Source organism: Protobothrops mucrosquamatus, unplaced genomic scaffold (genome assembly GCF_001527695.2).
Source record: "Protobothrops mucrosquamatus isolate PMUCROS unplaced genomic scaffold, P.Mucros_1.0 scaffold3415, whole genome shotgun sequence".
Classification (NCBI taxonomy): Eukaryota; Metazoa; Chordata; class Lepidosauria; order Squamata; family Viperidae; genus Protobothrops; species Protobothrops mucrosquamatus.
In genome coordinates this window covers 278-14,101 of record NW_015389396.1, presented here as the reverse complement: position 1 = coordinate 14,101, position 13,824 = coordinate 278, and the positions used below count along the sequence as shown (strand labels likewise).

Here is a 13,824-nt window from a genome sequence, read left to right as displayed (position 1 = left end):
TACACGTATGCCTGCTCTGCCCATCGGGATCGCCTGATTTTCTGCCTATTTGCTACTCTCCCTCTCCTCACTGCCTGGTATCAGAGCTCCTGTAGGCCTCTCAGCCAGCACATTAAAAATTCTGTATCTTAAAGACCTGTGCTTAGCTTATGCTTATTCTGACAATCAACGTGCTGGGTTATTAGGGAATCATTTCCCGCAGAAACCTAGTCTACCTTCACCAAATTGTTTTTCATCTTTCCCCTCACAAGGTAGCTAATACCTGGGAACGTTGCAACATGAATTTCCGGTTGTCTAAAAACATTTTTAAATCTCTTTCGCCCTCAGCCAATACCGTAAGCCCAATGTATGGATCCAAGCAAAGATGTCACCAGGCCTTAGAATTTCATTCCAGGGCAGTGCCATTGAAAATGCTACGCCAACCTACACAAAAACCTGTTTAAGGCTCATGAGATAGTTTTAAACTTCCGGAGAAATCAGATTCGAGTTCGTCTGTGGTCTCCACAGGAATATTGCTCAGGTCTGAATCGGATGAGTGTGACCATTTTGGCTGCCATCCCATTAATCTATCTGGCACCATCAAGCAGTGGCATCTGGGCGGCTGCCTCAGGCTTTCTATAAGAGAAGGACTTGATTGGACAAAGCCTGTGTAAGAATGTGGCTGATTAAGGTGAGATGGGCAGAATCCAGCTGCTTCCGTGGCCAGTGGCTGGGCGGAGGAAGTGTCATTAGGCAAACAACAGCTCTGGAAGCAGCTGCACTTGCCAAATCCTTGGTGAATGCGCAATCTAGCAACCAGCGGCTTGCCGATGTTAACCACCTTTCTTTCATCCACAGCGTCCTCAAGTCCCATGTATTCATAATGCAGACAAACAGTGAACGTTAAATCTTCCTATGATTTAAAGGGAGATATATTAATAATGATAGCTTTTTGCTGCCAGGCATTCAATGTAATTCAGAACATGATGATTGTGATCAAACATCTCTATATTTCTATCATGAAATTCACAAGATGGATACCTTAAAAAGAAAAAAAATGATGCTGGCCATCTATTTCCAATGTTGTGCCATCACCGTGTCTAGCACAGGGGTTTCCAAACCTGGCAACTTTAAGAATTGTGGACTTCGACTCCCAGAATTCCTCAGCCAGCCATGCTGACTGAGGAATTCTGGGGATTGAAGTCCACAAGTCTTAAAGTTGCCAGGTTGGGAAAGCCCTGCACTAGATATTAGAAATAGATATGATGGTCTTATGCTGGCTTGCTCTCCACTAGAGAACGTATAGAACCTGACAAACAAATGAATTTCACAGAAATAATTTGCTTTGAGAGGGAGACATTCCATGGAAAATTAAATCAAGAAATAAATCTACTCATGGTAGATCAGCTGGCTGAGGAATTCTGGGAGTTGAAGTCCACAAGTCATAAAAGGGCCAAGTTTGAAGACCCCTGGTCTAAAACAATAATTGAACAGCATTGCTGCCACTCAGGGGATGTAGAAATATAAGAAAGCAAACCCAATTTGCCTGCAAGTAATTACCTTTAGCTTCTGTAGTGAACTTATTCTTGTGTAGAGGCAGTGTTTGGGCAAATCTTTTAAAAGTAAATAGCTGCCGGTCTCCTCAGGAGTTCCTTTATTGGCCTCTTTCGGATCCACATCCAATTCCTGTGGAAATTGAAAGCATTAAAATGAAAATGATGAGGTGGTTAGGTTTTGAAACCCCCTCTCCTTCATTCTCATCCTTTAGATCAGGAGTCTCCAAACTTGGCAACTTTAAGACTTGCGGACTTCAACTCCCAGAATTTCCCAGCCAGCATGGCTGGCTGGGGAATTCTGGGAGTTAAAGTCCGCAAGTCTTAAAGTTGCCAAGTTTGGGGACTCCTGCTTTATTATCATGCCAAATGTGTTTCATGTTTAAAGCAAGATATTTCTGTTTTGTACATATCGTCTTCCAAACAACAAAGGTGCCGTCTTCTGAGACTAAACTTACAAAGGGAAAATCGGTGACATAAGCGTTGCAAACGGTAATTTCAGCCGGCTTCTTTACAATTCTTGTGTAGATGATCATGACATTGGAGAATTCTGCAGCAAAACCAAGCTGGATCCGAACCCCGCATTGAAACTGAAGGTACAAACTTTCAGAAAGCTCTGAAAACAAGCACATTTTTTTTATTGAATACAAAAGAAAGGAAAAAGATTAAAAACATTGAACATGGTAAATCGTCTTTGATATACATCAACTAAAAGACTAAAAAATCAGAATCAGAATTTTATCGAACCTGGAATAAATTTTACAAATGGAGGGAAAAAAGAATGGGGTCAACAGCAAAGATATAAATAGAGGCAGATACTAATTATGTATAGCTGTATATAGATATATCATATGTAGTTAATGTATAGTATGGACTGACAAAACAAGCACATTTTTGAAAGCGGTGACCCATACCTGTTTCTCTTTCAAAACAGCATTGTTCCTCAGGCCTATTAGTCATGATCTTCCCCGAATTACAGAAGTTTATTTTAGTAGTTCCGCAGTTGCAGATATAGAGAAGTGGTTTCCCACCACTGGAAGATGCTATCATGTATTTTTCTGCCTTGCCTTGTAATCCACTGTTCTTTTTTCCCTCCCAAAATGTTGAAAAATACAGTTTTCATTTACTAATAGCACTCTAAATCAACCTGTCACAGAGGTGAGCAGCAAATGGCCCCTTGGCGACCTGTGGACTTCAACTCCCAGAATTCCTGAGCCAGCAATTCTGGGAGTTGAAGTCCACAGGCTGTGAAGGGGCCACAGTTACCCATCCCTACCCTTGAGGGTCTCAAGATTGTGAAAGGTTGCCTTGTAGGAATAGCAAGTGACAATTAGCAAATCTGAAAATAATTAAGCAAGGTGGGGAAACTATAGCTAAGAGCTATATTTAATAGTTTAGGACAGGTGTAACATTGGAGGGGGGATGTCAAATACAGGTAGTCCTCAAATTACAACTGGTCACTTAGTGACCATTTGAAGTTATAGCAACCCCCCCCCCCCAAGGTATTTGTGCCCAGGTTCCAAAGTTCCAACACTCCCCCCATGCAGCCACATGACCACATTTAGGGCCGACTGCAGCATACTGCAGTGAAGTAATCATGATTTACATTTTTGTTGAAAATTGGCAATTAATTCCGGGTTTTGGCAAAATGCCCCATAGCAAATAATGGTTTTGATTAACAACTTGACTCCAGAAGTTATGAGTGTTCCAACACTGGAGGTTTTTAAGAAGAAGTTGGACAACCATCTGTCTGAAATGGTGTAGGGTTTCCTGCTTGAGCAGGGGGCTGGACTAGAAGACCTCCAATGTCCCCTCCAACTCTGTTATTCTGTTAATTGTGGTGATCTGCTTAATGACCTCTGTAAAAAAAAAGTCATAGATAAGGTAGGTCACATGGGTAACCTGTTTTATGACCATGATAACTTACAACTATAAGGAGCAGGCTCCATTGTGGCCTTAAGGCAAGGACTTCCTGTAAATAAAAAGTATTCCAGAGGTGTGGATTATTTTTTATCTTTTTTAAAGCTATACCTGTTGTAGTTTTTCCATCACAATTCAGAAGTGTAAATGGGGCAGGATTGGGTACTACCAAAGACAATGTTTCTGGAGGCAATAAACAATTGGGGGGCAATAAAACAATTGCCAGCTCCTGAGTTATGGGGTAATATTGGCAAAGTAAATTAAGCAAGGAAATAATGGCATTTCCCTCTATATTTCATTTCCTTTGCTCTTACCCTCTACCTCTTCTCACTTCTGCATAGTTCAGAAGCTGATTCATTCAAAACAAATAACCTAATTTCTTAAGTACATATTTCTGGGCCATGAAGGGGCTGCAGATTTATTTACTTAATTTTCTGCTTTTACAGGTAACTCAAGGCAGCAAACTTATCTAATAAACAGTTTGCTCTTGCTCTTATTTCCCCCAGAACAACAGCCCTGTGAGGTGAGTTGGACTGAGAGAGAGTAAATGGCCCAAGGTCACCCAGCTGTCCTTCGTGGATAAGCAGAAGTGGTTATTTTCACATTTACTGTACCATGTGCTTTCGCCCACTGTAGATTGCGTGCCAGGGCTTCTGCTGAGGTTACAGTTTGCTGAATAGGATCAGTTAACGCTCTCTTCTCAGATAAGCTGCTGCGAATCTCCAAAGCTTGCTTGCCTTTGGTAAGATGACACTTTCCCATATCTAAAAATAAAAAATAAACCACAAGCTCATTCTGATTAATAATGATCATGCTGTTTCTTCCCTATGAAAATATTCGTTTGGTGCAATAATTTCTATACTGCCAACCTTAAGATTCTAGGTAATTACACATTATAATGAAACAATATAAAACAGGTATCCCAGTTGCCTCAGTTCATACAATTTAAACCTGACAGTACAATAGATGATAGTCCCAGAATACAAAAGTTTCCAACTTTTTCTTGAAGGTCAGAAGAGAGCTAGACATGAAGGTAGTCCTCGACTTACGACCACAATTAAGCCCAAAATTTCTGCTGCTAAGCAAGACAGTTGTTAAGCTAAGAAAGAAAGAGACAGAGAGATCCCACCCGGTGGGGTTTGGATTCAGCCAGGCTGTGGACTCAGCTGAGCTTATAAAGAAGAATATTGGTAGCTCAGGGTTGAAATGAGGGGTCCTTGGTGCTCTCTGAGCTTGGTTGTTTTTTTTTGCAGATATTTCATTACTCAAACTAGATAACATCTTTATGTTGCTGATGATGTTACCTAGTTTGGATAATGAAATGTCTGCAAGGAAACAACCAAGCTCAGAAAGTATCAAGGATCCTCAGCTGAGCTTCATTGCCATTTTGTCTACTTAGGGCTGGCTCTTTTCTTTTTCTTTTCTCTTCTCTATTCTATTCTATTTTTATTCTATTTCTATTCTATTCCTATTCCTAATTCTATTCCTATTTCTATTCCTACTTCTATTCTATTCCTAGTCTATTTCTATTTTTATTTCTATTTCTATTTCTATTTCTATTCTATTCTATTCTATTCTATTCTTCTATTCTATGCTATTCCATTCCATGCTATTCCATTCCATTCTATTCCTATTTCTATTCTATTCCTATTTCCATTCCATTCTATTCCTATTTCTAATTTTATTCCGATTCCTATCCTATTCCCATTCTATTTCTATTCCTATTTTATTCCTAATTCTATTCCTATTCCTGTTCCTGTTCTGTTCTATTCTATTCTATTCCATTTTCTATTCTATTCCATTTTCTATTCTATTCTATTCTATTCTATTCTATTCTATTCTATTCTATTCTATTCTATTCTATTCTAATCCTAATCCTATTCCCATCCTATTCCTATTCTATTTCTATTCCTATTCCTATTCCTAATTCTATCCTATTCCTATCCTATTCCTATTCCATTCCTATCCTATTCCCATCCTATTCCTATTCCTATTTCTATTCCTATTCCTATTCCATTCCATTCTGAATGGCAGGAGTTTTCTAGGACTGGGGTATGAGATGAAGGCGGCTTTCCTCTTTATAAAGGTAAACACTGAACTGAGCATTTTTGACGACCGTGTTTGTGGATGTGCCATGTTGCCTTGTCCTGGTATCCTTTTTCTATTCTCTGTTTAGTAGGCAGGCTTGGAGTTCCCAGGAAATCGACTATCAAAGGAATAACTGACCGCTGCATAGCTTCCCTATTTAATTCCCTACCTAATACCTATACACTTAGTACTTAACTCTTTGATTTTCTGAGATTTATCAGAGAAATTAGTTCTAATAAAAGAAATGGCACCAAACTAGCAGCAGGCCATAAACAATAGTTGTGGCTAGCTGCAAAATCTACGTAAAAGAGCAAAGAGAAGAGGTATTTCCTTCTCCACTCCTCTCTTACTCTGCTCCCCCTACCCCCCAAATCAGCTTCGAACAAATGAAGGCACATTAAACATTTTTCATAATGCTAGCAGCAAATTCTTAGACAGGCTTCATTTTTCTTTACAAAAGCTGCAAAAAGGGATGATTTTGAATAGGAAAATGACAGATGCAATCTTCACTAATTCTTTCATCACCACCAACGTTTCCACTGAAATTACCCCATTTCCTCAGGCAGTTTTTCTCACGGACTTCCAGATGCATGTTTAAAATATGTATCTGTATTCCAATATGGCAAAAAATCTATTTGAGGGACAATTTGGAGGGGAAAAAAAAACCCATCCAGGTTGATAAGGGAAAAAAGTAAGCTTATATAAATAAGATATACCTGCTGATTCCCTAGCTTTTCACACAATAGTCTTTTGGTGTAGAACCAAATGAAACACCAAGTTAGGCTATGCAAAAGAATTGCTTGTATGGGTGACAATTGTAATTAGTGAGTCAGATATAGGAAAGAATTGATCAAAACCTAAATATAGGGTAATTTTCTAGAGTGCATTCTTGTACGTCATTAATGGTTATGTTTCTGGTCCACAATACCTTTCTCCAATAAAGCCTTGCTTAGAATTTTCCTTCTAAGTAGAGTATATAAAACATGGGTAGTCCTCACTTAACGATGGTAATTGGGACAGGCAACTCAGTCACTAAGAATGATGTCACATGACTGCACCAAATTACAGTGGCATTTTTGGTACTTCTGATTGTGATTGGGTGAATCTCATATGGTTGTTAAACATGTTGTATGATAACTATTTATAACTTTCTATCAGATTCCCCATTGACTGCATGTCCGAAGCCAGCAGTGAAGTTTGCAAATGGCAATCATGTGGCCGCGGGATGCTGTGATGTCATAATTGCAATCCAGTTGCCAAACACCTCAATCATGATAAGACCACTGCAGCAGCTGCAATAATGAGAACAGGTCATAACTTCTAGTGCAGGACTGTCATATCTTTAAATTGTCACTGAATAAGTACTTGTTAAGGAAGGACTATTATTCAATTAATCCATAAATATCTCTCTTTATTTCTGGTAGGTTTTTCTCACCTTCTGCTACACCATCCAGCAGCACAGTAATTTTCTTGTCCTCTAATAAGCGTTCCTTCAAAAACTTCATGAAAATTCCATTGGCCAATTCAGACTGCTGAATTTCAAACGCTTCTGCCCCTTGACACCTTAACAATATATTGACAGGATGTTACCACCATAGATGGAGAGGCATCTTTATCATGCAGCATCTAAACTACAATGTTAAACTTCTGAGCTAGCGTTGTTTCAGATAGTGCAGCAGGAATATTTCTAATTGTTCACGTTGATCAGATAGATAGAAAATAATTTAGTATGTCAACAAGCCACAGGCCATCTAATTGACTCTTTCAATGGATGGAGGGATGAACTGGATTGGATTGGGCTGGATTGATGGAAAGATGGATGGATTGGATTGGATTGGATTGGATGGCTGGCTTGGCGTGGCTTGGCTTGGCCTGGATGGATGGAAGGATGGACAAACTGATGGACTGACTGTGCAGGCCAGCTTCATTCTTCACAGTGACCATTTGACATACGGGGAAATAGTCTCTACAAAAATCTATCTGCACATAATAGTATTTCTTCCTGAGATTGGATTGATGGATGAATGGATCCTAGGTCAATAGTGAATCCTTCCCACAAACATACTGACAAATGAGTAGCCATGGTGTCAGAGGGCATAGATGCCAAGTCTGAAAAAAAGAGTCCTCCAAGTTCTGAAAACCAATAATTTCCACAAACAGAATCTCATCTGGATTCAAGCCGATCTCTGTCATGGATACATTATGTGGCCTTAAGAAATCTCCCTCCATTTTTCTTCCATCAAAGAAGAATAGCTGTTGTTTAGAATTTCTCAACATAGTCTGAGACTTAATATGTTCTTTTCTTCAACACAGTGATAAAACAATGTAGGTAAGTGAGATGTCTCAAACTGAACTGAATGCTTTATCTCCTCATCCTACCTTTAAAAGCAAGTTTTTTATTAAATGGCTAAGAAGATGCTAATATTCAGATCAACAAGTACAGCTCAGTTATTTCTTTACTTTTCTTCTGTGGCAAGGAAGAGATGAGACATTTATAAGTTTAATATTTCAATATTTTATAATATTGAAAGTCATGTTCATGACTCAGTGACAGAGGAACGAAAAAACTCTCTTGATGCCCATTCACAGTTTAAATAATGATCATGAATAAAAACAGATTTTAACTTCTAACATACATATTATAAAGCTTTGCTAAAGCCCCAAGCAGAATTTTATTCATGTAATACCCACTTTAAAAAACAAAGATAACTCAGATTATTATTAGTTAGAAATTGAAATAAGTTACCATATTTTAAAAAGATAAATACTTTAATAGCTATTCTTACGTGGCATATCCAAAAACTATGTTAGCTGTAACCTTCAGAGCATCCAAGATGAGAACGGTATTGTCATATTCATTCCTTCAATAAACATAAGAATAAAAATGATCAAAAAAACACTGAATTGGAATAGAACAGTCAAACAAGAATAGAACAATTAATGTTTTTATGACCCATGTGTATTATTATTAATTTCTAAATCTTTTTCTTTCTCTCCCTTGGAAGAATCTGCCAATGGATACTTAAGCAGAAGTGTGAAGTGCTTCCATCAGCTTGGTAAACAATCCATGTTGCTTTTTAATTAAAGGAGAGAAGTCCTAAAGAACAGAACTGGAATCTGAAATTCAGTCTTTCAAACCATTTCATTTCTTTGGATGTTCATATACAACAAGGACCCAAAAATCTCTTTGAGCCAGTGAAGAAAAGAGATTTACAATATTGGGTAATCACATAATGAAACATACAATCCATTCAGAAAGTATTCAGACCCTCCTAACTTTTGTCAGTTGTGTTATGCTGCAGCCTGATTCTACAGTTGTTGAAACTAATTTTTGTTCTCATTAATCTACATTCAGTAGCCCATAATGACAAAGTGAAAACAGAATTTTAGAAATGTTTATAAATTTATTTATAAAGGTTTATAAATTTATTAAAAAGAAAAAACTGAAATATCACATTGGCATAAGTATTCAGACCCTTTGCAGCAACACTTGAAATTTAGCTCAGGTGCTCCCCATTTCACTTGATCATTACTGACATTGTTCTGAAAACCAAGTTTTAAAAAAATAATTTCCCAAGAACTGGAAAATTGTGAAACACGTATTTAGCTAGCCGATTTAACATGTTTCTTTCTGTAGAATCCATATAGCTATGTATCTTGGGCCCTGGATGATCAGGATTGAATTCTTAAGTGAGGAAAACAATATCATACCGTTTTCTGCACATATCCAGTAAAAAGACATTGAGGCCAGTATCCTTTTCTTGCATCAGTTTGAGGATGTTTTGTACACACAGACAGTTTGCAGCTCGATAAGGATTTGGAGCATCAATAGGAACCATAAAACTATTACCATAATTTTCATAGCCATGCCCAGCATAATATAATAGACCTGGGAGGGGAAAAACCAAAACACATTTAACAATTGTACTAAGCAAGATGGCTAAGCGACCCTATTCATTTAATTTCACTGCTAAACAAACAAGGAATCTAGGTTGAGAGGTTAGGACAGTGATGGCGAACCTTTTAGAGACCGAGTGCCCAAACTGCAACCCAAAACCCACTTATGCATCGTTGAGTGCCGGGTGGGTGTGGCCCATTGGCTGGGTGTGGCCCATTGGGTGGGCGTGGCCACAGTGGTAACGGGCAGACTGGGTGGGACTAAAAAGTTCAATCAATCAATTCCAACTTTGCAAGATCTTTTTTTTCCCGCGAGAAGTTGAAATTGACTGATTGAACCTTTTTTTTTTTTGCACACGGCGGCGGAGGCCTAAAGCGAAAAGGTTTTATAAAACCCAGCTGAAGGCCTAGGACTGGGGCAATGACATGTGTGCCCACAGAGAGGGCTCTGAGTGCCACCTCTGGCACCCGTGCCATAGGTTCGCCACCACTGGGTTAGGATAAGGACCTACTTCAGCTGATTGTAAAGGATGTTGTGCTTTAATGCAGCCTTCTCAACCCAACATAGCGTTGCATCAGTTTAAAGATGTTTTGTATTGAACCTCAGTGCTCATAATACCCAGATATCACTACCCCTGGTTGCTCTAACACCATCTTCCCTTGATTCCTTTCAGAGTGCAAGGAATGTTCACTCAATTAAACAAGAAAAATATAATGCACAAGCAAACCACTTCCGTACTGCGGCCAAGAAATCTGCTACAAATATCTGTTAAGTGCCCAGGAGTCAAGCTTATTTTGACAAAAACGCTTCTCTAAAGGAAGTGGTATTGAGTCTTTAAATTTTCCTGCACAATGTAACTTGAATAAATGGAAGGGAAAGCTACTGAGGCTTTAAAAAAAATATCTTTAGCTATAAACTATATAAAATTTGGTGGGTGTTGGAGAAGTTTACTTAATATCAGGCTATGCAAAACATTTTTTTTTGTTAAATAATCTCTAGATAATATCATGATATGGATTCTGAAGAGTCCATGATAACAATGTGGTTTTCTTTCTGCCGTGTTTGGATTTTCATAGGTTGTGACCTAGAACTTTCAAAAACTCTTGATTACAAGATTAAAATATTTTCTTACATTTACCTGGCCCATCAGGAGGAAGGCAAGGTATGCTATGAGTTTCACTGATTAGGGACTGCCATCTAGTGACGCCACGAAAAAGGGCCTTCTCAGTGGTGGTTCCTTCTTTATGGAATATCATTCCCCCTAGCTATGGTTGGCCCCCATCCTATTGCTTTTCTGAAAGCCTCTAAAAATATAGCTTTGTCAATGGGCCTGGGGCCCACGAACGGAGATGGATCCAATCAAGTGGCTGATTTGATTGTGTTGTTGCTGCCAAGGGTGGGAGGGTTTTTTAAAAATCAGTTTTATTATACGGTGGATTTTCTAAATTTTGTAAGCTGTCTGGGGTTACCTACGTGCGAGTTGGGCGGCTATACAAATTCGATTTAAAAATAAGTAAATAAAAACCAAGAGCACAATGTTAATGATACAAGCATGCCTGAGCCTGATCAGGAAGCAACTGCAACATCACATCGATAGACTCAAGTGATCTGAATGTTCCTGACAAGCCACTGCTAAAAAGGATTGTCAAAGAATGTGGTGGTCTGAAAGTCTGTGAGTGCTATTACAATAAATTTTCCTGTCAGAGCGATTGTTGGCTCAGCAAGATGAAAAGTGAAAGGCATTCTGAATGTCAGATCAGGAGGAACTAAGTGAGTCAAGCATAAAGCTTCTGATCAATGACTGCATATATAACAACTTCACATTGTGTGCTAGCATCTATTGCAAAGACACGTCCAACTCGAACTAATATGTGATTATATTTATGTACTATCAGGCGCTGGGCTCTTCCTATCCTCCCTGGTGAAGTACTTGTAATGACAACTACGAAAAATAAAATACTGGTGAGATTTCAGAGACGTGCATTTTTCAAACAGTTTGAAAAAGTAATATTTGTAAGAGGAGTATCAATAATTTGAGAGATTGTAGCCCACAGCCTCTTCATTTAAAAGATTGAGCGTGGCAAAAAAGACATGTGAGAGGGATGCATTTGGCAGAACAGACCATGCTTGATTAAACAGGTATACACAAAATGAATGGGGGAAAAATTTACAGCCTGAAGGCTGCATTCCAACTTGGAAACGGTCTTAAACACTAGACCGCAATGGTGGGAAGATAAAGTCAAATCAAAATTTATTTGTCCTATTCGTTCGTTAAATTTGTAAATGGGCATTCCAAATTTTATAACCGATAAATATATTGAACGGCATTATCACATTTTAAGGCCACTTCTTAGGTACTTCCTAGTAGCATTATTTAAAATCTAAGCATGAATCTGTTTAAAATTCAGTACCCAAGCATAGTTACTTAGGATGAACAGCAAGCATCATGACAAGATCTAAAGATCTATTTGAAATTCAGTGAACATAGACATGGAGCCATCCAATGAAGCAGATCTACTCTGGAAATTATCAAAAAAAGTTAACACTGACTGAAAGACTCTTGAGGGCTTCAGATTACCCTGAAAGGATTCTAACAAAATGTAACGGCCAGACCATCACATAAAATTAACATAAAGTAGGACTTTGCAAACAGTAAAATGCGAATTGAAGATAACGTTACTTCTTTTAGAAAGCAAACAATAACAAACCATTGATGCTATTACGATTAAAAGTTAAGAGACAGGCTCATAAAAAAAAGGGTCAGGTCAGGAAAAAACTATAAACCAGGATCCAATCTGGGTCAGTCACTGAGGTTTAGTCTTCCAAGCTTTTGGACTCGAGAAGTTTCCTGATGATGGACTGCAGCACAAGTCTGAAAGCTCGGAAGACTAAACCTCTGGTCCTGGTGACCGACCCATAATGTTGGATCCCGCAATATTATCCCGGAACACGTATATTCACTTTCATTCACAATTTATAAACCAAACGGAGACACAGATTAGGCCTATCATCTGTTACAGAGAAGGTAGCCACAGACTGCATTTCTGCCTAGAGGGAGGCCCGGGACACATCCTTGTTATAAATTTTGGACAACAATATGAAATATTCCTGGTATATGTAATAAGAGGCTTGCCCACCACTTGGTGAATGGAAGCTTCACATGCTGAACTTCAGCCACATTCAGTGCCAATTTAATCAGGATGGCAGTTTTACCTACTATACACAGGTAGACCTCACTTAACAATCAGTCACTTGACAATTGTTGTGACAGACCCTCCCAAATGCTACTGGCAACCTGGTTCCTGAGTTCCAATGGCTACCCACAACCCCATGGTCACATGACTTCATTTCGGGTGTTTAGCAACTGACCCAAACAACTGGTTGCACCATTCCGTGCCCATATGACTGTGATTTATGACATCTTTGGTTGGTTTCTCGCCAAAAAACACCCCTAGGAATACATTGATTTGATTAACCACTGCCACATTTGGTTAACAACCACTTTATTCACTTAACAACTGTGGCATTAACTTAATCACTGCCATAAAAAGGTCATAGAATTGAGTCTGATCACATGAGTGCTTGACTTACAACATCATGACTTCTGGGCTCCATTATGGTTGTAAGTCAAGGACCACCTGTGGTAGATGTCTACCACTAAACCAATGTAATATACATTTCTTATATATTTTATAAAACAAGATTATTTGTTTACTTTATTAGAATCAGAGAATCACAGTGCTAGAAAAAGGCTATTTATGCTATCCAGTCCAATTCCCTCCTCATTGCAGAAATCCAAATTCAACCAAATAAGGTAACCATGGAAGATACATTCTGGCAAAATATCAAGCTCATCTTATTTGGCCACCAGATCACACATTCTTACCGTAGACACCTTTGTCCAGGAGCAGCAAGAATTCATCCACTGCATTCCGCATCTCAGGCTCGGTCAGATCCAGCAAGGAGACCACTTTAAAGTCCATCTGCCTCAGCAAGTTGGTCAGCTCATAAACATCCACTAACGGAGCCTTGAGCCTGGGATGGTTATAGTAGCTCATGTTTCCCATCAGTAGTGCTACCTTATCTACTGCTACAAAGGCAGAAAACAAAGCATGTTTCTAAATAGCTTTTCCATAGTATGCATGCAAGGAAATTACATGCATGATAATTCGTAGGCAGACTTCATGGTATCTTATACATAAGTAACTCCCCATAAAAATATGTAATGAAGCGTACTTAGGGAGAAGGAGGCAAAGCATGTTAATATCAACTACAGAAATAAGGGCAAACATTAATCCAAGATTTGATTCAACTTCAGGTTCACTTCCTGCCTTGTTTTAACAGAATAACAGAGTTGGAAGGGATCTTGGAGGTCTTCTAGTCTAA

The 13,824-nt window shown here is 38.7% G+C and overlaps 1 protein-coding gene across 1 annotated transcript; it reads right to left on the bottom strand.

Moving 5' to 3' along the window:
- Nucleotides 1-304: 304 nt before the first annotated feature.
- Nucleotides 305-13,528, bottom strand: MALT1 (MALT1 paracaspase; the record flags this gene model as incomplete). Its single annotated transcript, XM_015826978.1, has 8 exons — nt 305-892; nt 1,540-1,665; nt 1,991-2,148; nt 4,067-4,216; nt 6,976-7,103; nt 8,327-8,401; nt 9,252-9,429; nt 13,325-13,528. Coding segments are annotated over 8 exons (1,472 nt in total), but the record flags the coding sequence as incomplete, so codon positions are not given.
- Between the last annotated feature and the right edge of the window lie 296 nt (nt 13,529-13,824).